The sequence below is a fragment of the Mustela erminea genome, chromosome 8 (genome assembly GCF_009829155.1).
Source record: "Mustela erminea isolate mMusErm1 chromosome 8, mMusErm1.Pri, whole genome shotgun sequence".
In the NCBI taxonomy this organism is placed as follows: Eukaryota; Metazoa; Chordata; class Mammalia; order Carnivora; family Mustelidae; genus Mustela; species Mustela erminea.
In genome coordinates this window covers 62,140,991-62,162,067 of record NC_045621.1, presented here as the reverse complement: position 1 = coordinate 62,162,067, position 21,077 = coordinate 62,140,991, and the positions used below count along the sequence as shown (strand labels likewise).

The 21,077-nt window shown below is 34.7% G+C and overlaps 1 protein-coding gene across 9 annotated transcripts in view; it reads left to right on the top strand.

Moving 5' to 3' along the window:
- The window catches only part of LOC116597709 (sodium channel protein type 1 subunit alpha), a 140,334-nt gene that overhangs the window by 103,728 nt on the left and 15,529 nt on the right, over positions 1-21,077 (top strand). For all 9 annotated transcript variants that reach the window (XM_032355802.1, XM_032355801.1, XM_032355804.1 and 6 more), the window contains 4 exons: positions 11,274-11,394; positions 13,480-13,634; positions 15,705-15,878; positions 17,185-17,307. In XM_032355802.1, the coding sequence (XP_032211693.1) occupies positions 11,274-11,394; positions 13,480-13,634; positions 15,705-15,878; positions 17,185-17,307 (573 nt within the window). The remainder of the gene's footprint in view (positions 1-11,273; positions 11,395-13,479; positions 13,635-15,704; positions 15,879-17,184; positions 17,308-21,077) is intronic.

Sequence of the window (21,077 nt, the reverse complement as noted above, 5' to 3'; positions counted from 1 at the left end):
ATGACCTTTGAATCAATATTCAAGACTTTGTCCATGTATTCACTCCATAAAAATGTATTATTGCTCTGATGCTCACTATAGCAAATAACTCTTAATTCTGGAAAGCCCTCTAGATTTCCCCCAACTAGAATTAATGGTTGCATACAATGAAAGGTATGCATTGCACTCTATTTCTCTGTTGTGTATCTGTCTACCCTACTTGCTAATCTTGTGAGCAACTCGAGAATAAGAACTGTAGTGATACATATCTTTGTACTTCTAGTAACTTCCACAGTACCTGGCACAAATGAGGTGCTGGGTCAGTGTTAATTAGCATCATGTAAGTCAGTGACATGTTTCGTGTTACCAGTCCTACCTTCTGAAAGCATGCAGATGAATTAATTGAACAATTATTCCTAATAATTGAACAATTATTCCTAATAATAATAATTCCTAATTGACTATTCCTAAGTTATGTTAAGTAAGCAGTTTGCTTTTAGATGCAGCTTCTCTCTGGGGAGGGGGCAGGGAGGAGAGAAGAAGGAAAAGAAAAGAAAACACTCAGAATTTTCATATAATTCCCTGACAGATGTTCATGGAGCACTTGGTAGAGTCCCATCTGGACATTGGTTGGGTGTGTCCCTTCCAGCTCTTGACTATTTCCTTATTCTGAGCTATAGTTTGTCAGGGCCCTGATCTTTATGAGATGGTAACGATGCTATATGAGAAGTGCTACCATCTAACCAGTGGATACCCAAACTCCTTCTTCCTTACATCTGATTGATTGCCAGGTACTGCCAACTTGATGCATCTTTGTCTCCTCTGCATCTCCACCAGCTCCGCACAATGGCAGACCTCTGTCATCTCAGATTTAACTGCTGCAACCTTCACAAATGTTCCCTCTCACTGCTCTATTCCCTACATAATAAGTGGTCTCTCTAAAAGGCAAATCTGGTTGTAGCTCACCCCTCTTTCAGGAGTTGCCCCATGCTGGCAGTCTATACTACTTACCACGGCCTACGAGTCCTTGCAAAAATTGACCATCCTCAACCTTTCCAGCCTCACATAGTGTTCGCCATCTCTCCCCATCCAAGCACACTGATCTTTTGTTTCCTAAAATTCCCCATGCTTTGTCAGGTTCTGATTCTTATACCCATTCTCTCCATACAGAATATCCTTTTTTTTTTTAAATTTTACTTATTCATTTGACAGACAGAGATCACAAGTGGATGGAGAGGCAGGCAGAGAGAGAGGAGGAAGCATGCTCCTTGCTGAGCCGAGAGCCCAATATGGGGCTCAGTTGTTGGGCCCTGAGATCACAACCCAAGCCAAAGGCGGAGGCTTTAACCCACTGAGCCACCCAGGCGCCATTCTTATGCCATCCTCTCCCCCTGCTCAAACCCCACCCAACTCATCCTTCTCTTCCCAAGTGTTACTTTCTTCTACCTTCCCTTCTTAGACTGAGTTAGGTGCTGCTCTCAAGATACCCTGTGCTAACTCAATGACAGTGAGTGACAACTGTTTGCTCATGTGTATCTTCCATCTGACTGTGAATGCTTTGAGGGCAGGTACTAGGTCTATTATCTTCACTATTTTCTTTTTCAAGTCCTAATCCTGTTGTTGTGCATGGACTGATACTTTCGGCAGTTGATAAGGTCAAATACTAGCAATTACACATATTACAATCTATATATAATACTGTTATGAAGCTTATTACCATTTATAGGATAAGCACGTGGAATTTTCCACATGCTGTCTTGTTTGATCCTTGTAACAATCCATGTGACATAAGAACAATTTTACAAATTAGAAACTAAAGCTTAAGGAGGTGAAGATAATTGCTAAAAGTTCATAAAACCATTAATTATGATTCAAACCCAATCTTGTCTGACTCAAAACAGAACTTTTAACCCTTTCATTATAGTTACATAGTTCCTCCAGTCAGTAGATATTTATTAAATATTTGTAAAAGGTTATCATTTATGATGAAAAATTAATGTCAAAAGAACACTAAGACTGTATGCCCATTTTGGCAAAATGAATTAAAAACAGTATTTACAACTTTGATTCCTAGCTTGGGAATTTTAAATGCAATTTTACAGACTTTTTTAATTTTTAACTTATTTGCATTATGATAATTTTCTGTTGGTCCAATATATGATGAGAGGTTCTATTTCTTTTATATTTAATGATAAGTACAAAATTCATGTCTGACATACTTTAAAGCAGAATTCAGAGTGTATTAGAGCTGTATTCCTTCACTTTCCCTTCTACCTTGGTGAAGTGTTTGACTAACACTAGATTTCACAATTATAAGAACAAGTTAATATTTAGTAAATATGAATAATGCACTGGAGACTTCCCTTCCAACCTACAACTTGATGAAGAAATGATATGGGTTTTAGGAATGTTGTGGGAATTAATGAGTTAATATTTAACTTTTCCAGCCAGTCTGTGAAAATGCTAAATCTCAGTACAGTGTATTTTTCTTTGATATTATATTGTTGCTTTGTTGAGAGTCTTTAATAGGGGTCATTTAAATTTTTAATATGCTAGTGTACAAGAGAAATATTTACTCATACATAATGTACACAATAAAATATTAATACTAATATTTTTGATATAGAGCATCTCATTTATATACGATTTAAAATATATATAACAACATAAAATGCCCACCTTTAAAATAATACATGCCTAGCATTAAAAATAAGTGTTTTGGGGGTGCCTGGGTGGCTTAGTCAGATCAACATCTAACTCTTGATTTGACTCAGGTCATGATTTCAGGGCCGTGAAATGAAACCCCTGCATTGGACTCAGAGTCTGCTTAAGATTCTCTCTCTCCCTCTCCTTCTACCTCTCCCCATGCTCTCTCTCTCTCTCTCTCTCAAATAAATATATCTTTAAAAATGACTCTTAATCTCACAAAACAAACTGAGGGTTGCTGGGGAGAGGGGGGTTGGGAGAAGGGGGGTGGGGTTATGGACATTGGGGAGGGTATGTGCTTTGGTGAGTGCTGTGAAGTGTGTAAACCTGGCGATTCACAGACCTGTACCCCTGGGGATAAAAATATATGTTTATAAAAAATAAAAAATTTTAAAAAAGTAAGTTTTTTTCGGGCACCTGGGTGTCTCAGTGAGTTAAAGCCTCTACCCTCAGCTCAGGTCATGGTCCCAGGGTCCTGGGATCAAGCACTGCTTCGGGCTCTCTGCTCAGCGGGGAGCCTGCTTCCTTCTCTCTCTCTTTCTCTCTGTCTGCCTCTCTGCCTACTTGTGATTTCTGTCAAATAAATAAATAAATAATATTTTTAAAAATGATTATTTTTCAAAAATAAAAAGATACATATGTGTGTGTACATGCATACACATATTCTGTATCCTTTTGACCCTTAAATTCCAGATTTACATTTTAATAAAGTTATCACTTATTATAACTTGAACTATTAAACCCTATAATTAATCTTCCTGTAGGAAATGAAGTCTAAAATAAAGGCATAAACATCTTGACATCAAGTCAGAGAATAAGAAAAAACCATTTAATCATTTATTCTTAAAAAATATTATGGAGTATTTTATTTGCTGTGTTTTGTTTTGCTTCACCCTCAAGGTCAAAATCATTTGCTATAGTAAAGAACATTTTTTAAAAACAAGAAATGTTGCATAAATCCACTGAGGAGGAAAAATACTCTTACCACCAGTGTTGTAGTTATTAAGTGGTTATTGAATGCCTTGCTGTACAAGACAATGTGAATGCTTTAGATATGATGTGGTCATATCTCAGCTCACTTATTAAGTCATCCTGCAAAAAATACATGAATAGTACAGGTCAATATAGGATTTAGCTTGAGAGTCATGTGTGAACATACACATAGTTTCAAATGAACTAACTCACTGGAAATTAATTTGATTAATGACTTAAATATGAAAATCAATTTTAAAATAGTCTATTACTCTCAAAAACTAACTGTGAGAACCAATGATAAATTATTTGGGTGGCAAATTTCAAAGTAAAATTAAACTTGAATTTAAAAACAAAAAAGGAAGAATTCATTGGCCTTATTGGTTTTTTAAAAAAGATTTTATTTATTTATTTGAGAGACAGAATGAGTGAAAGAAAGAGCATTTGAGCCGGGGGGGAAGGAAGGGGCAGGGAAGAGGTGGGGGAGAGGGAGAGGGAGAGGGAAGGGAGATGTAGAAGCAGATATGGGGCTAGATCCAAGGACCCTGGGATCATTACGTGAATGGAAGGCAGACACTTAATCAACTGAGCCACCTAGGTGCCCCACCTTATTGGTTTTTAAATCAACAAATGTACTTGTTTAAGAATATTCTAGTTTCTCTGTTATCTAATTTTCTAAGTATTTTATTAGAGATAAGTTCTTACCACATATCTGAAAGTCTTTGCTTTTCCTCTTTGAGTAATTGTGTTATTATTCCAATGAAATAAAGAATTCAGAGACATATCATCTTTGATTTCAACAATGAAAAATATAAGAATATATTGATAAAAGTACATAAAAATGGTTGTGAATGTTTTAATACCATTCTCATAGCTTTGATAAACAAAATAAAGAAAAATCAAGTAGGGACACTGATAATTTGAATAATATAAATAATAAAAGTGAATGTTATGAATATACACATATTATCTCAAAATTTATACATGCAGAAAACTATTATTTTCAAGGACCTGTGTATATATTTATATAAATTAACAATGTACTGGATAGTAAAATAAACTTCAACAAATTCAAAATAGAAGATATCATATAGGGTTATTATCTAATCACAATACAAGTAAGCTAGAAGTCAATAGGAAAATGAAAGAAAAAGTTCTAACCATTTGAAAATTAAGAAATTCCTTCCTAAACAAATACTGGGTTAAGGAGCAAATAAAATATGTAAGTAGTTATTTGGAAAATAAAAACATTTTCTGTCAGAACCTGTGGAAGAGCACCAAACAGACATTGAATATATTAATATTGGCAAGAATGATCAAGAAGGAATGAGGGGTGCCTGGGTGGCTCAGTCAGTTAAGCTTCTGACTGAGGTCATATTCTCAGGGTCCTATAATGGAACCCCAAGTCCAGCCCCTAGTATGAACCCCACATGGGGCTCTGCCCTCAGAGGGGACTCTGTTTCCCCCCCTGCTCCTCACCCTGCTGATTGCACACACTCTCTCTCTCTTTCTTTCTCTCAAATAAATAAATTAAACCTTTAAAAAAAAAAAAGAATGAAAGAACATGACAAAAAAGAACTTAGTTTGAGATATTGGAAATTAAACAAAATGAAGGAAATATAAGTAGAGAAATTGATGAATTTTCAATGTAGCAGTTGATACTAGGATAGCAGGTGGTTCTTAGAAAAGAAAACCAATAAAATACACAGACTTTGGTATAATTGGCAAGATCCTAAGATGACACCAAAGATAACACCTTTGTGTAATCCCCACCCCTGAGCGCAGTTGAAGCCTGTGGCAATGATGAGATGTCATCCTGTGATTATGTTATATCTATGGCCAAAGGGAGATTATCCTGGGTGAGCCTGACCTAATCAGAGGAAACATTTCAGAGTATTTTTTTCTCAGTGGTCCCTTAAGTGTAACTGAGAGAGAGAGAGATGCTCAGGCGGCTCAGAAGAAAGACTGCATACGAGAGCTTATGGGGCAAGGGACTGTGGTGGTCTCTAATGGTTCAAGGCCATGAGCTAGCAGGACAGTAGGGGCTTCAGTCTTACAACTGCAAGAAAATGAACTCAACCATCAGGTCCATGGATCCTAAGCCTCAGATGGGAACTGTGGTCCCAGCCAACACCTTAGCTGTATCCCAGTGAGACCCTGAGTACAGAATCTATGTAGTGCCAGACTTCTGACCTACAGAAACGGTGAGATAATAAACTGGTTTTGTTTTGAGCCATTAAGTTTGTGGCAATTTGATACCCAGCAGGAGAGAATTAATTTTTTTGGCAAATATTACATGTTAAGGAAACTCAAATGACTTTCCATTTCTAAAGCACAATTGAAGTGTGATAAGAACACAAACAATCCACTAGAAAAATAGGCAAAAGAGGGGGACAATTGACAGAAGAAAAACATAATTGAGATGAACCTTAAAATGATTAACCTTAATTTTAATAAATTAACATTAAAGTAACCATAAAGTACTTTGTACATTGCACTTTGGCCAATAAAAAAGGGGGAGAAAGCAGCAAAGGAAAGGAAAAAAAAAGCCCAGATAAATAAGGCATTATGCTGATGAAGGGTTTCTGTGAGACAGAGACTTAACACAAATCTCAGAATATAATATCTCCTAAATGTTTAGTGAGTAAATGAATATTGGACATAGAGCTAGTAGGGAAATTAACTTAAAAGCCTGGTTATACGTGAGTGGTTTCTCTGTATCCAAGGTGGGAGTAGGTATTACTTTTGCTTCTCCCATCCTTGGCCAGAGACGATCAAGGATTTTTCTAGACATAGACCCAGCACCTATGACTCGGTGCACACCTCCCAGCCATACCCACCCTGAGCTTTTATTGCCTTATCTCTTCCTGAGTCCGGGTTTGTCCCTGCGTGACCTTCCTATCATTTTCTTGTTTTTCTTCCTAAAGATTTTATTTATTTATTTGACAGAGCAAGAGCAAGGGAAGGAACACAAGCAGGGGGAGTGGGAGAGGGAGAAGCAGTTTTCCCGCTGAGCAGGGAGCCCGATGCAGGGCTCCATTCCATGACCCCAGGATCATGACCTAAACCGAAGGCAGATACCTAAGGACTGAGCCACCCAGGTGCCCTGCCTTCTTACCATTTTCTTTTCTTTTTCCTTTTTTCTTACCATTTTCAATATCACATCTCTCCTGTGCCATGTCAAATCCTAAAAGACTATGAGTTGTAGAACATTACGTTACATTGCAACAGGAACTTGCCTCGTCGGTCTTCATCTTTCCCCCAGGGTTGAAGTCTCGTCTCCACAGAACACAGGTTGGAAATCTCTCTTCTGGAATAAGGACAGATACTCACCTTTTCCTGCAAGATGAATATTAAACATTTGCATGATTCTTGATTGAGAATTTAACAGTACAATTCATCATCTGCAAAAAGTTTCTTTAAATTCTAAAGTACATCAATGACTAAGCATGCAGTGTTTTTACATACAACTTGTAAGAATCAAATGCTTGCGTCCTCTCTTGTTTTTATTAGAAAGGTCTTGGTGCCCTTATTTATTAACTTTGTTTGTATTTTAATCGATTTCTAATACATTGATTATTTAGTTCATTAATTTCAAACTTATTAACGTTCTTTATTTAGCTCATCAATCCAAACCCTTCTTGCCTCCCAGGGATGGCCTAGGCATCCTTCAGCTCAGTCATTTCTGCATCTGTTTTATTTTAGTTGTTTTTCTTTTCTCTTACACTGATACTCATGTATTTACATCATGTGGAAAAAGCACTGACACTTCTTTCTGGTTAGGGTATGTTTTGTTTTGTTTTGTTTTGTTTATTTTTTTAAGCAGGAATGAGCAAAATTTAAGTCACTTTATCTGCCATTATTATGGCTTGAATGTTGGGGCAAGTTTCCCTGACTGGCATGAGAATTAGGATCTATCCTGCCATGAGATGGCTTCCCAGGGTTTCTTGGCAAAATGTTGATTTAAGGGGGCACCTGGGTGGCTCAGCGGGTTAAAGCCTCTGCCTTCGGGGAGCCTGCTTCCTCCCCTGTCTCTGCCTGCCTCTCTGCCTACTTGTGATCTCTATCAAATAAATAAATAAAATATTTTTTAAAAAAATGTTGATTTAGGAAGTTATGTAAGCCAAAGAGGAATAGTATTTTTTAATCTAATTTGTGATCATGTCCCACTCCCAAAAGGTATACAAATTCCTTCTAGATCCCAGACATTAAATGGCTTCATTTTGAAAAATGGTAGATACTTACATAAAAATGTGACTTGAGGCCTCGTGTCCCAGCATGCGTTCCTTGTTGGCAGTTCTGCACCATCACTGTGGCATGACCCACACCTGTAACTTATCAACTACGATTTCAAGTTTAGGTTTTCTCCAAAGAGGTCAGAGATCTTAAGAACCTTATAAAGCAACCTGAATTAGGCATTCTTCCAGAAATGCATATACCCAGTCCCTCCCCCCCCTTTTTTTTAGCAATTATTCATGACCAATTTTATGACAGATATTTTTTCATGTGTATGTATATGTGTGGGGAATTTGCCTTCATTAAATTTATACAATGATTTCAATTTAGTTTTTATGGATATAACAAAACCATCTTTTTATTCATTTTATCAACTTATGTAAAAGTGAATTAATAATTACAGTCATTTAAAGTAGTACACTGATTTGAAAACAAACATAACTTCTTTTTTTTTTAAAGATTTTATTTATTTATTTGACAGAAAGAGATCACAAATAGAGCAGCAGGCAGAGAGAGAGAGAGGGAAGCAGGCTCCCTGCCAGGATCGATCCCAGGACCCTGACATCATGACCTGAGCTGAAGGCAGAGGCTTAACCCACTGAGCCACCCAGGCGCCCCAGACATGACTTATTCTTGATAAGCAAACAACTCACTTGGTGAAAGCAGAAATGCACAGGTGTGATAGAAGGTAGCCCATCATTTGAGTGGTTTTAGCACACCAAGAGCATGGGTCATTGTGTTCTTACAGAGAACGTGCCAACCACTGTTCCTGCAGTAAGTCAATTAGAATAGAGGTAGGTCAGATAAAAAGCAGTATGTGCCCAAAGGGTGGGGCAGATAAAGTGGTTGGAAGGGGGTTTAGATGAGAGTGATTATTATTCTTCCACAATGATGGGCAAAAATCACCACTGTGAGCAAGAAGTTCACCTTGGTTAAAACACAGCTTCTGTGAAGGATAGATTCAGGAGATTTAGTTGGAGTGCTAAGTGGAGACAAAACAAAACAAAACAAAACAAAAGCTTCATTTGGCAATAATATACGAAACAGAGGTATTCATTCACCAAATGGGAATTTGGAAGATGAGACTGAGAGACAGGTTATTTCAAAGGTAGAATTTAACAAATTTGACTTTAGATTACTGTCAATATTAGAAAACAGTAAGAACAAAGGAGAGTTTGAGTCTATTTGCTCAAAGAATGATATTGCAAACAACCAGCATCAAACTTGGTTAAAGAAAGGGCACCTGGGTGGCTCAGTGGGTTAGGCCTGCCTTTGGCTCAGGTCGTGGTCTCAGGGTCCTGGGATTGAACTCAGCATCAGGCTCTCTGCTCAGCGGGAAGCCTGCTTCCCTCTCTGTCTCTGCCTGCCTCTCTGCCTGCTTGTGATCTCTCTCTCTCTGTCAAATAAATAAATAAATAAAAAAAGACAGCCACCAAAATGTTTTTTAAAAAAAAGAAAGAAAACTTGGTTAAAGGAAGAGGTTAGGATAGGGAAAAAAACGTCATGACTGAGAGCATGTTGAGTCTGAGTAACATTAGGCACATGTTTACTTTCTTACAGTAGTTCAGGCAGACTGTAGAATATACTTGTATTGCTTGAGAAGTATTTGGAAATTAATTTGTAAGCATGTGTGGGATCACTTGTCTAAACCTAGTAACTGGCAACATTTTACAAAGTTGGGTTGTACAGAAGAATAGCTGATGTTCAAGAATATTCCTAAGAATAAAGTTTGATATATTGGCAATAGCACTCTCATCTGTAGAAAATTGGAACTAGTTAGACCTGGAGTAATTCTGTGAATATAAAAAATGTAGCAATCTATTTTATCATTATCCACGCAAGACACATCAGAGGAGGATATTTATGGAGGCAATCAGGAGGCATTTGATAAAATTAATTCATATTATTTTAGGTTCACATCTTTTTACCTTTGTTTTAAAATTTTATTTATTTATTTGATAGAGAGCGCAAGAGCAGAAACACAAACAGGGGAGTAGGAGAGGGAGAAGCAGGCTTCCTGCTGAGCAAGGAGCCTGAGGTGGGGGTCGATCCCAGGACCCTGGGATCATGACCCGAGCCGAAGGCAGAGGCTTACCTTAATATTCATAGTGGCTGATTGGAAATCTGAAATCTAGGTGACTAATAATGGTACTTAGGAATGGATACTAAGTTTGAGATGGAGGCTGATATTTGGTACCATATCTGAATAACTGTGGTAAACAAAAGGTGGATTTATCCAAAAATTTTAAAGACTTCCCAAGTATTACTTTGAAAAATCTCCCTGTGAGCTGGGTGCTATACGTAAGCGACGAATCACTGAATTGTACTCCCGAAACCAATATTACACTAGATGTTAACTAAAATTTAAATAAAAACTTGAAATAAAACAACCAAAATTTCCCCGTGATTTGAAGTAATACTATATAAAAAGGAGTTTTATTATTGCTTGCACAGAAGTTACTATTGTGACATTTGCTTTATAACAAATATGTAATTAGTTTGGCAGAATTACTGTAAACAAAAATTAAATAGAACTCGTGTCTACAGCTACCAAAGAGCTAGCTTATTGCAGTTGATGAAACAATTTCTGTGAAGATACTGAATATTTGTATTATACAAAATTCCATGGTTTGTGGTGTGAACAGGGTCTTTGCTTTTTGTTTTTCACTTCAAGATCGAATTCTAGATTCTCTTCACTTGTTAGACTAAACTTGCTATTTTTTCCAATGGATTATTTTCAGTTTTAAATTGACAGAAAAAATGGTAAGAGAGTCAGTATATTGTTTTAGAAACAGTGTGATTGCCCAGAAGACAGAGCATGGACTTTGGGCTCAGGAGTAATTCTCTCAAATATTGGCTTTCTCATGTACTGGTTATATGATGTTAGACCAATTACTTAACCTGGCTGACCCCTAGCTCCCTCATCTGCAAAATGAGAACAATTACACTAACTTTCCTTCCCCCTCACACTCCCTCTTGGGGCTTCTCTAATTCAATGGTTGGCTTAGTACCAGTTCTGGATGACCGTTTGTAACTTCATAATGTATTTTGGTGAGAATTTTCGCATCTGTGTTCATCAAAGATATTGGTCTGTAGTTCTCTTTTTTGATGGGATCCTTGTCTGGTTTTGGGATCAAGGTGATGCTGGTCTCATAATGTAACAATCTGATTTCACATGAAAATTGTGAGTAATGGAAAAGGAGAGAACACAGACAATTTCCTTATTTCCCTTTCTTATTCAACCCTCTTTTCTTCAAACTTAAAATCTCTTCGTTTCAAGGAGAATCCAGACTCAGTTCATAGCACCAATTCTTCTTTTTTCTAAACTACTTGTTACTGAAATTAAAGGGCTGTACTTTTTATGTCTATCTCATGCCCAGAAACTTAATGAAAGCAGTAGCTCCTCGGAAGGCAGCACTGTAGACATTGGTGCACCTGCAGAAGAACAGCCTGTAGTGGAACCCGAGGAAACCCTTGAACCTGAAGCCTGTTTCACTGAAGGTAAGAAAATGGCCTTTATGTTAATCTTGGAATGGAATAGAACATTTAGTAGATATATGTCAGTGACCTCCAATATGCTAACAGTTTTAAAATCTGTGGTTATTTTTTGTTAACTCTACCCATTGTGTATAAAGATCACAAACATGGAGAAAACTATTTTTAACGTAATCAAAACTAGTAATTTGTATTTTAAAAAATAAAATCGTGATTTCACAAGGAGTGGCATCTTAAATACTAATCATAATTCTCATACACAGAATTTGCCTTAAAAATAACTTTCTGGAGGTGCCTGGGTGGCTCAGTGGGTTAAAGCCTCTGCCTTCAGCTCAGGTCATGATCCCAGGGTCCTGGGAGGGAACCCTGCATGGGACTCTCTGCTCAGCGGGGAACCTGCTTCCCCCACCCCCACCGCCTGCTTCTTTGTCTTCTTGTGATCTCTGTCTGTCAAATAAATAAATAAAATCTTAAAAATAATAACTTTCTGGGATGTCTGGGTGGCTCAGTCAATTAAACATCTGCCTTAGGCTCAGGTCATGATCTCAGGGTTCTGGGATCTAGTTCCCCATCCGGCTCCTTGCTCAGCTGGGAGCCTGCTTCTCTCTCTGCCTCTCCCTGCTACTCTGCCTGCTTGTGTTCTCTCTCTCTCTCTGACAAATAAATAAATAAATAAATAAATAAATAAATAAATAAAATCTTAAAAAAAAAACTTTCTGACTACTAAAGTTAAATGACTGGCAAATATAAACTGTATTTTTTAGATCCTCATTTTCCAAAGCTTATTGGACAAAGCAGGAAATAAACACAGCCCCATACCCAATACCTGAACAGAACCTATTTGAGCCTGGCACAATATGGACAATTGTTTTAAGAGCTTTGTTTTCCCCATGATCAGCATTTCCCATGGTCGGATTTTCTCAGGATTTTGAGTTTTGAAGATATGAATATATTTGCATTTTCTCTACTCAGTGATCTCTTCTTCATAGGCCTGATATATATTGTCTCCCTCTATTTCCCAGTATAAATTCCACACAGCACTCAAGGTCCTTCTCAAAAGTACCTTCATCTGATCGTGGTGGAAGCGAGCCTATCATTCCTTACTGTTCCTCTCTACAGCTATTAGTAAACATACCCATTTACTTCACTTGATAACTTTCTGTATATTATCTCAGGAGAGCTCTTCTCTTTCTGTTTTGAACTGTTGAATGCATTTTACTGTCTTGTTTCCTCTGTCCTCTCCTTCCTTCCCTTTTCCCTCTTCTTCCAGCATACTTGACTTTTTCTTTTTTTTTCTTTTGTGTTTTTTGAGGGTCTTTTGGGCGGCGGGGTGGGGGGTGGGGGGTGGGGTTGTTTTGTTTTGTTTTGCCCTGAGGTGGGCTTCCTGAGTTTATATATATTTTTGAAAACAAGAATTTAAGGTTCTTGATGGCAAGGTCCATGTGCTGTACCTTTTTTCTTTTTGCCTTAAAAAAATGTTATTTGTATCCTCCATGGTGCTTACAGTGGTAATCACGGATGGTTTGAATGAGTAAAAGCAGTATTAAGGAAGGTAATGACAAATCAAAGCAAAGCCAAGCAATCACATTTTAATGGACAAAATTAATTTAGAAACGTATATGAGCTCTTCTAGAAACACCACAAGAAAACAAAACAGTAACAAACCCAGCATTGTTGGGGGAGATCTACATCATTATTCCTTAATCTCTTTAAAAGGGAAGTTTGCTCTTTATCACTAATCTCATTTTGAACTCCTCTAGAGTGACTTCAACAGAGAGCAGTAGCATGACATAGTACAGGGCAAAGCTACCTTACATTTGTTTGTACTTCACAGAGTTCTTTTTTGGACAAGAAGAGTCAAGGCAGAAAAAGCAGGTAGTATTAGCCAGTGAACTGTTTAAGGAGGCTGGATAATTTTCACAGCCTCATACAGCTAATGAATGTGCTCTTACTACTCCAGGCTTAGAGAGTTACCCTAGCAAGATGGAGATGGTAATTGTAGTGAGAAGATGAATCAGGGACATGCTAAAGAGTATTACTGAAGCAGCAGAAGTCACTTCATCTACTCCTGTTTGAACACTATACTTGCAGGCTGTGTACAAAGATTTAAATGTTGTCAAATCAGTGTGGAAGAAGGGAGGGGGAAACAATGGTGGAACCTGAGAAGAACGTGTTTCCGAATAGTTGAACATAACTGGTTTGAGACCTTCATTGTCTTCATGATTCTGCTTAGTAGTGGTGCACTGGTAAGTGACTATTAAGCAAAAGTGGTACAATATTAAGTTTACGGTAATCTAATACTAATGACTTATTAATCCTTTCTATTACATTGTTTTAGTATTCAATGCATTTTCTTCCCCAAAACCCTCATCCTGCATCCATTTTCATTTTCATGATGTCAACTATTAACTCTGATAAGCCTCGTTATCTCTACTTAGGACTTCTTCCTTAAATATACATACATCTCTAAATCCATCCATCCATCCATCCATCCATTCATGCACTTACTACCCACCCATTCACCCCCTCACTCTTCTGTCTCTAACACATTTTGCATTACCTCCACATCCTATCTTCCAGATTATAGACTTAATGTTTTAACTATGCATTTCTGGATTTATTTCTACTACGTATATATACAGTTCCTAATTAATTATTTATTAAGTTTTGCTTATTATGTAACCTAGAAAATTTGTCCCTCCCGCTTATTCATTGTAACTAGAGAATACAAATATTCAATTACCCACATTTTAAGAAGAAGGTAAAAATGACAACTCAGTATAGTTAATGGAAATCCTGTGATGGAGTATATGTAACTTCTGGATTCTGAGGAATATTGCTTGTGAATGGTATTGTTATTACCTCTTTATGGACAGTCAATAAGTCCTTAGGGACCACTTCTCTGTCCTTTTTAAATTGTGTCCACTATTCTTATGCTACTCAGGAAACAAGGAATATGAATATTGGTAACAAAAAATATTGGGCAGCATGCCTAAGTGATTCATTTAAAGATTGCTTTCTCTTTTTACAATGGTTTTTACATCGAATTAATTTATATTTGTATGGAAATCACTTACAAACATATAAAGCATAACATATAGATAACATTTTAGAGAAACACTGACACAAATATACTTAAGCTATAAGACAGATAGATAGGTGACAGACAAAATGAGCTTATCCAATTGAAATACAATCACTTAAGTTTCTTTAATGTACATTTATAATTAGAACTATATTTATGAATTAGTTTGACTTGTTTAGGAAACAGTTCTTGATGTCACATCCTCATGGTGCTACCCCAACTTTTCCTTTTATGTCATCTCTTTTGCTTTCTCCTGTTGATTTTTTGCCATAAAAAAGCGGTTGAAGCAATAAAAAAATGGAGGTTTGTATTTTTCATAAACCAGAAGTTATAAATAAGCCTATATTTCCCATATTTCTCTGATGACATAAACTTTCTCTGCATGCCACTTTATGCAAGAAATAGTCTTTTGTCTCTGAAACAAATGTGAGACTTAGATGTAAAGTATAAACAGAAGTTCATACATAGTATTAGTAGAATACATATCATAATCTAAATGAAATATATGTCTATCTTATCATTGTCATACCATATCTCTGCTGAGAAATATAAACTATCAACAAAATGAAGGGGAGAGAAGGGGAAAATTAGGCCAACTATACAGTAAAATTCGACAATGTGAGGATTGATTATAACTTCTACTTTATGAAAAATATAAACCTCCATTTTTTATTGCTTCAACCTCTTTTTTATGGCAAAAAATCAACAGGAGAAAGCAAAAGAAATGACAAAAGGAAAAGTTGGGGTAACACCATCAGGATATGACATCAAGAACTGTTGCCTAAACAAGTCAAACTAATTCATAAAAACTATGCTTTTACCTCTTTCTTCTGGCTATAATATAAATGGAGAGTATAACTTTCCCCTGATTCATTAAAAGATCTTTGAGAGAAAAAAGTTTAAAAAATTTAAAAAACAGCAATACCTACTACTCCTCTGCCCTCCTAGCCCAATAGGATGTCATATGTGTATATATATATATATATATATATATATATATATATATATATATATGTAGAGAGAGAGAGAGAGAAATATGTTTATATATTATATATACATATTACATATATAATAAAATCAGGAAAATTTTTAAAAAATAAAATCAAGGAATATATATATGTGTATATGTGTGTGTATGTATGTATGATCATATATATACATATATGATCAGAAAAATAAATTAGAAGGTATAATAGTTTTAGAAAGCTAAAATATATAACTTTTTTTATAGGCATTTGAAGATATATATATTGATCAGCGAAAGACAATTAAGACAATGTTGGAATATGCTGACAAGGTTTTCACTTACATTTTCATTCTGGAAATGCTTCTAAAATGGGTAGCATATGGCTATCAAACATATTTTACCAATGCCTGGTGTTGGCTGGACTTCTTAATTGTGGATGTATGTATCCTGTGTGTCTTTGTCTTTATCACAGTAGTTTGTCTGGCTCGTATACTAATTCTAGAAGAGAGAATCTGGACAGTATGCTATGGTGACAGGAAATGCTACTTAACTCTAACTCACTGAATGGTACTGTTATAATAAGAAATAAACTTAGTATTGGTTTGGCATTCAGTGGATGGGATCTATGGTGGTTGTATAGGGTGGGAAGGAGAAAAACAATACAGCAGCTTATAGGGAAAGTGGTGAAATAGGGTATGTTGCTTAAATTCCTTTCTATAGAGATTTTGTCATTTTGCAATAATAATATTTTATTTTTCATTGCTCTATTTTAAGTATTTCATAAGGATCAGTGTATCTCTAAAAAATGCAAAAGAAATTATAGCACATTGCAAGTAATATAAAAAGTATATTTAAATATAAGGTAACAATATACTGAAAAATAGAAAATTTTGCCAAAATAGTGTCCAATGTATGTGAAACTGTCCAATACTAGCCACTTTCAAACCAAAGAAATTATAATTCTGGATATGAAGTTTTGGTACATTCCTTATTTAGAGAATTTGATATCTAATATTTTCATTTCTTAGTACTCTCATATTTCATACAAGATAAGTAAATTCATTGATTTATTTACTTGGCAAATATTTGTTGATTATCCATTTTTAGCCAGGTAACCACAGCAGAAGCTGTAAATTAGTATAGAAAAATCTAAGGAAATTTCATGATGGAATTATTTATTAAGTTACATTGTTTACATAAGAATAAACTTTCGAGAAAACACAGGTGATAGCAAGACAAACAAAAACTCACCTTCAAAAAAACTGAAATCAATGTGCCAAGTTATTAATTTTTGAGAGTATTAATTGTAATTAGTTGAACATACAGTGCAGGATTGAGATTTCTTGCTTTTGTATTTTATCATTAACCATACAAAGTCCTAAATTCACCACAATTTAATAAAATAAAAGAAGGATGACCAATAACCTTTTCTTACACCTGAATTTCTCCCTTTTTAAAATTAATTTTTATCTGGTTTTTCTAACTAATTGCTCTACTAATAAATTTGTTTAACAGTAAACAAATTATATGACATTTAAGGTTTTTTATTCAACTACCTCTAATTAACATCCTGAAACCTACTTTTTTTGCATCAAGCTGAAAATACTTGCTTAAAATTTTAAAAGCTTTATGGGAAATATGCAACAATTTATCTTCTGAGTAATTATAAGCAAAATTCATATTTATTATATTATATTATATAGTAAATTGATTATTTTATTTATTTCCTTATTTATTGATGCAGGTTTCATTGGTCAGTTTAACAGCAAATGCCTTGGGTTACTCAGAACTTGGTGCCATCAAATCTCTCAGGACACTGAGAGCTCTGAGACCTCTAAGAGCCTTATCACGATTTGAAGGGATGAGGGTAAGGAAAATGAAAGAACCTGAAGTATTACATATAGTAAAAATTAAGCTAATTACATTAAATTCTATAAAAGGAAAACCCATGCATGCAAAAGGAATGGCAAATCCTTGCAAAATTGCTACTTTATCATTTTATCTGTTGCATATTTACTTCTGGGTGATATGCAAGAGAACTTGGGCCTCCCTTGAAATGATGTAATATCATTTATCTGCTGTGCTCATGAAAATGACTTTATTTCCTAATCCATCTTGGGAGTTTCCTTACAAAAAAAAAAAAAAAAGGCAGATGCACTATTAAAGTACTATGTGTAATGATATGATAATAATCCACTGAAGTTAAGCCTAAGTTATATGCTTCTCATTTGTGATGACCTAAATTGTACTTAATGAGTTTTACCAAAAATAATGTGAATCACACATGTGCCTAAGTATAAAAGTAAAGGAAAACCATTTTTAAATATCAAAATTTTGTCTGTATAATGCCAAAGTTTGCATTATTTGAATATTCAAGTGTAGCTATTAAATATTGACTGAATTTTGAACTTTTTAAAAAAGTTATGTTTAATGTAGCCTCAATTTATAACTGCCTTAATCTTTTTAATTTATACAGATAGTAATACTAACTTAAAGATTATATGTAAATCCACCCAATTTTTCATGACAATAAATAAAGCATTTGAAATAGAATGAACAGAAAATATAATTTTGACTCATTACTATAGATGATTCATAAATTAAGCATAACTCAAATTTCACTTGAGTTACAGAAAATGTTATATTATTCCTTTCAAGGAAATGTTCTACCATTCCATATGATTCATTACAGATTAGAAATGTTGTCATTATTGACCTATTATTATTTCCCATGCCTTATTAAAATTCATGAGGCATTGATATATAAGATGTATAACATAGAAAAGGAGTTCCTTTTTTTAAAAAAAGTCATTTTTTTTTTTTGCCCAAACAAAGCTGCTTAGTAGGTATGATTCTAATAGAAAAACATTGTTTTTTTTCCGCCTAAAATTTAGTTGTTTATGGAAACTGAGCTGTATTGAAGGCTTCCAATTATATCTTCTAGGTTGTTGATAGCCTTACCTGTTCTTTTAAAATAAGATTTATTGTAAATGTCACTTTTTAAGAACATGAGACTTGTCTTTATTTTCCCTAACATATATAGAAAGTTTATCCTCATTAGAAACAATTTAACACAATATAATGCAGTCTTATTTTATTTCTCACAGAGATCTTCACATTTTTACTAAAATGTTAAAGGAAATTCTCTCCAGGGTATGTAAAAATTAAGTTTATTTTCCAGTTAAAATGTCACTTTCTTTTGTTTCAGACTGGCCATTTCAGTTCTTAAGAAAAATACTATTTTTATACATTCTACTTGAAAACATATTGCCTGAATCAAAGTGATACCTTTTAAATGCCTTCTGAAATCTGAACAATGCTAAGTATTTGAAGTGGTTATAAACATTTTGAATTTAACCTTTTGAAAATGTACTAAATCCATGATTCAAATGGCCAGATATTCCCATGTTTAATACTTTATTTCCATAACAACATTGGTCTTATGGGTCTACCTTTGATTTTTACAGAAATAACCTTATCTATAATTATTGATCTATAATGCTTTTTATCTCTGTAAGGAGAGGTTAACTTTTGCAACTGAGAATGTTAAAAACATAAACTTCTTATTGATGCTGATAGGAGATGAACTCTTCTTTAAATTATAGGATTTATGAATATGGTTACTTATCTCTTGTTATAGCATATACACAACCCTAAAGTGGCTGATCGTTACACACACATGACACATGTTTGGCATTGTAGAGACAAAATCACCTGATTCTTGATTCTATTTCTGTTTCTAGTGTTTGGATTTTTTTTTTTTTTTTTTTTTTACTTTCTAAAAATGTAAACATGGATGATGGTGAGGATAGACATAATAATGATGACTATAATTGGGAAGTGATATTTGAATATATTCAGAAACTCTCATTTTATTCTTTTCCCTAGCAGCATAAAATCACAATAGCTGTGTCAGAGTGTAAATCAAGCACTCATTTTCTTTTTGTTGACTTGTCACTTTTTCAAGCATGTGCTTTTATGCAACATTACCAAATAAAGCATGTTGTATAGTGCTTGATAAGAAGTTAGAAAGTAATAAATTATCATCACGTTGCACTTTATGTTTTGCATGTTTTATGCACATTTCTGGCTGACAGCTTTTAAACATTTATTGTATTTCAAATTTCCAGTCCAAATTTTTCAACTTGTAAAATTGAACTGAGTGAATTGATGTTATGAATATCTAGAGTAAAATAAAATTTGTACTTAAATTTGTATTTTAACTTTCCTAATCTAAGAAATCTTAGATACCTTCTTTTTCAAAAGAACTCAAGTCTTGATAGGGAAACAGACAGAGACCATCATATACATAAAGTAACACCAAATGTTCTGTCATATCAGATTTCTAACTAATAACAAACTATATATTTCTATTTTATATAGGATAATCTTGCTCCAACTTGGATGGGGTGGAGCGCTGGTTCCTCCCCTCAGCCCTTTATTATGGGTACTGTATTACCCCTTTTGCTACCTTTCATCCTTTCACTGTGACTTTGTGTAGTGGGATGAGGGAGGGATTGGGAGGGGTACTACTGCACCACAGTAGGGAAAATACACTCTATTCTAATCCCCTACTTTCAATTGTCTTAAATTTTCTTTTGAGAAAAATACCTTTGTGAATTTACCCTCTGTGGATCTGAACACCAACTGTTGATATTTTTATTAAGTTTCACTGAATATGATTTAGTTATATATATATGGAGTCTATCCATTTATGGGGAGATTTTCTGATCGGTGAGGGTGGGGGTTTAGGAATGAATGCGTGAAAACGTAAACTTGTTGCTTGATGATACTGTTTGAGGCATAAAACCCCTTGCCATTTTTTTACACTGGTCTGGAGCCTGAAAACAGCCGTCCAGATACCAGCAGTCAATTCCTAGCCTTGTTGCTATGTGTGAGCAGATGTTATGGTTCCGTATTCCAGCTTTCATAAGACTGGTATTGATTATGTGACCATATGCATTTTTATTAAGTGAAAATTTATAAGGGTTGTTTTCAAAATGTAAATGAGGCAAAAATATGTTAAGAGTTGAGTCCGCACATGTGATTTGTGTTTTAAATGGGGAAAAGTTAGTATAAAGAGATCCACATGTTTGAATTTTACAGACTAGAATACCTACCTAGAAATAAAACAAAAACATTTTACCATATAGAATTTAATGTATAAACTCATTTCTTAGAGCCCAAATAACTTTTCAGAATCTTGGAATGCAAGATACAATGCAAACATAAATAGAAATGAATCTATATTTTGTTTATTCTTAAAGTTTAAAAATAATATAAAAGGAGAGTTTTTAGTTCTTAAGAGAGATGACATTGGAGATTTTGTTTGGATAATTGTATCATATCTTTCGAAGATAATTATCTTAAACTCCATAACACAAATGTATTCATTAGACTTTTTAAAAGATTCCATTATTTTTCATACTTAAAAATGTGTCATTTTGTTTTGCCTGCCTTTGATTTTTATTCATTTAGCTTTTGTATTTAGGTTAAAGAAGCATTAGAATCCATGAGTAGTATTATTTGAAGTTTAAAGATAATTTGCTCAGACAAGACATTTCTATATGTATCAAAATTCCTAACACTAATTTGCATACTTGTCAATCCTTCATTTTGTGTTGATTTAATAAAATA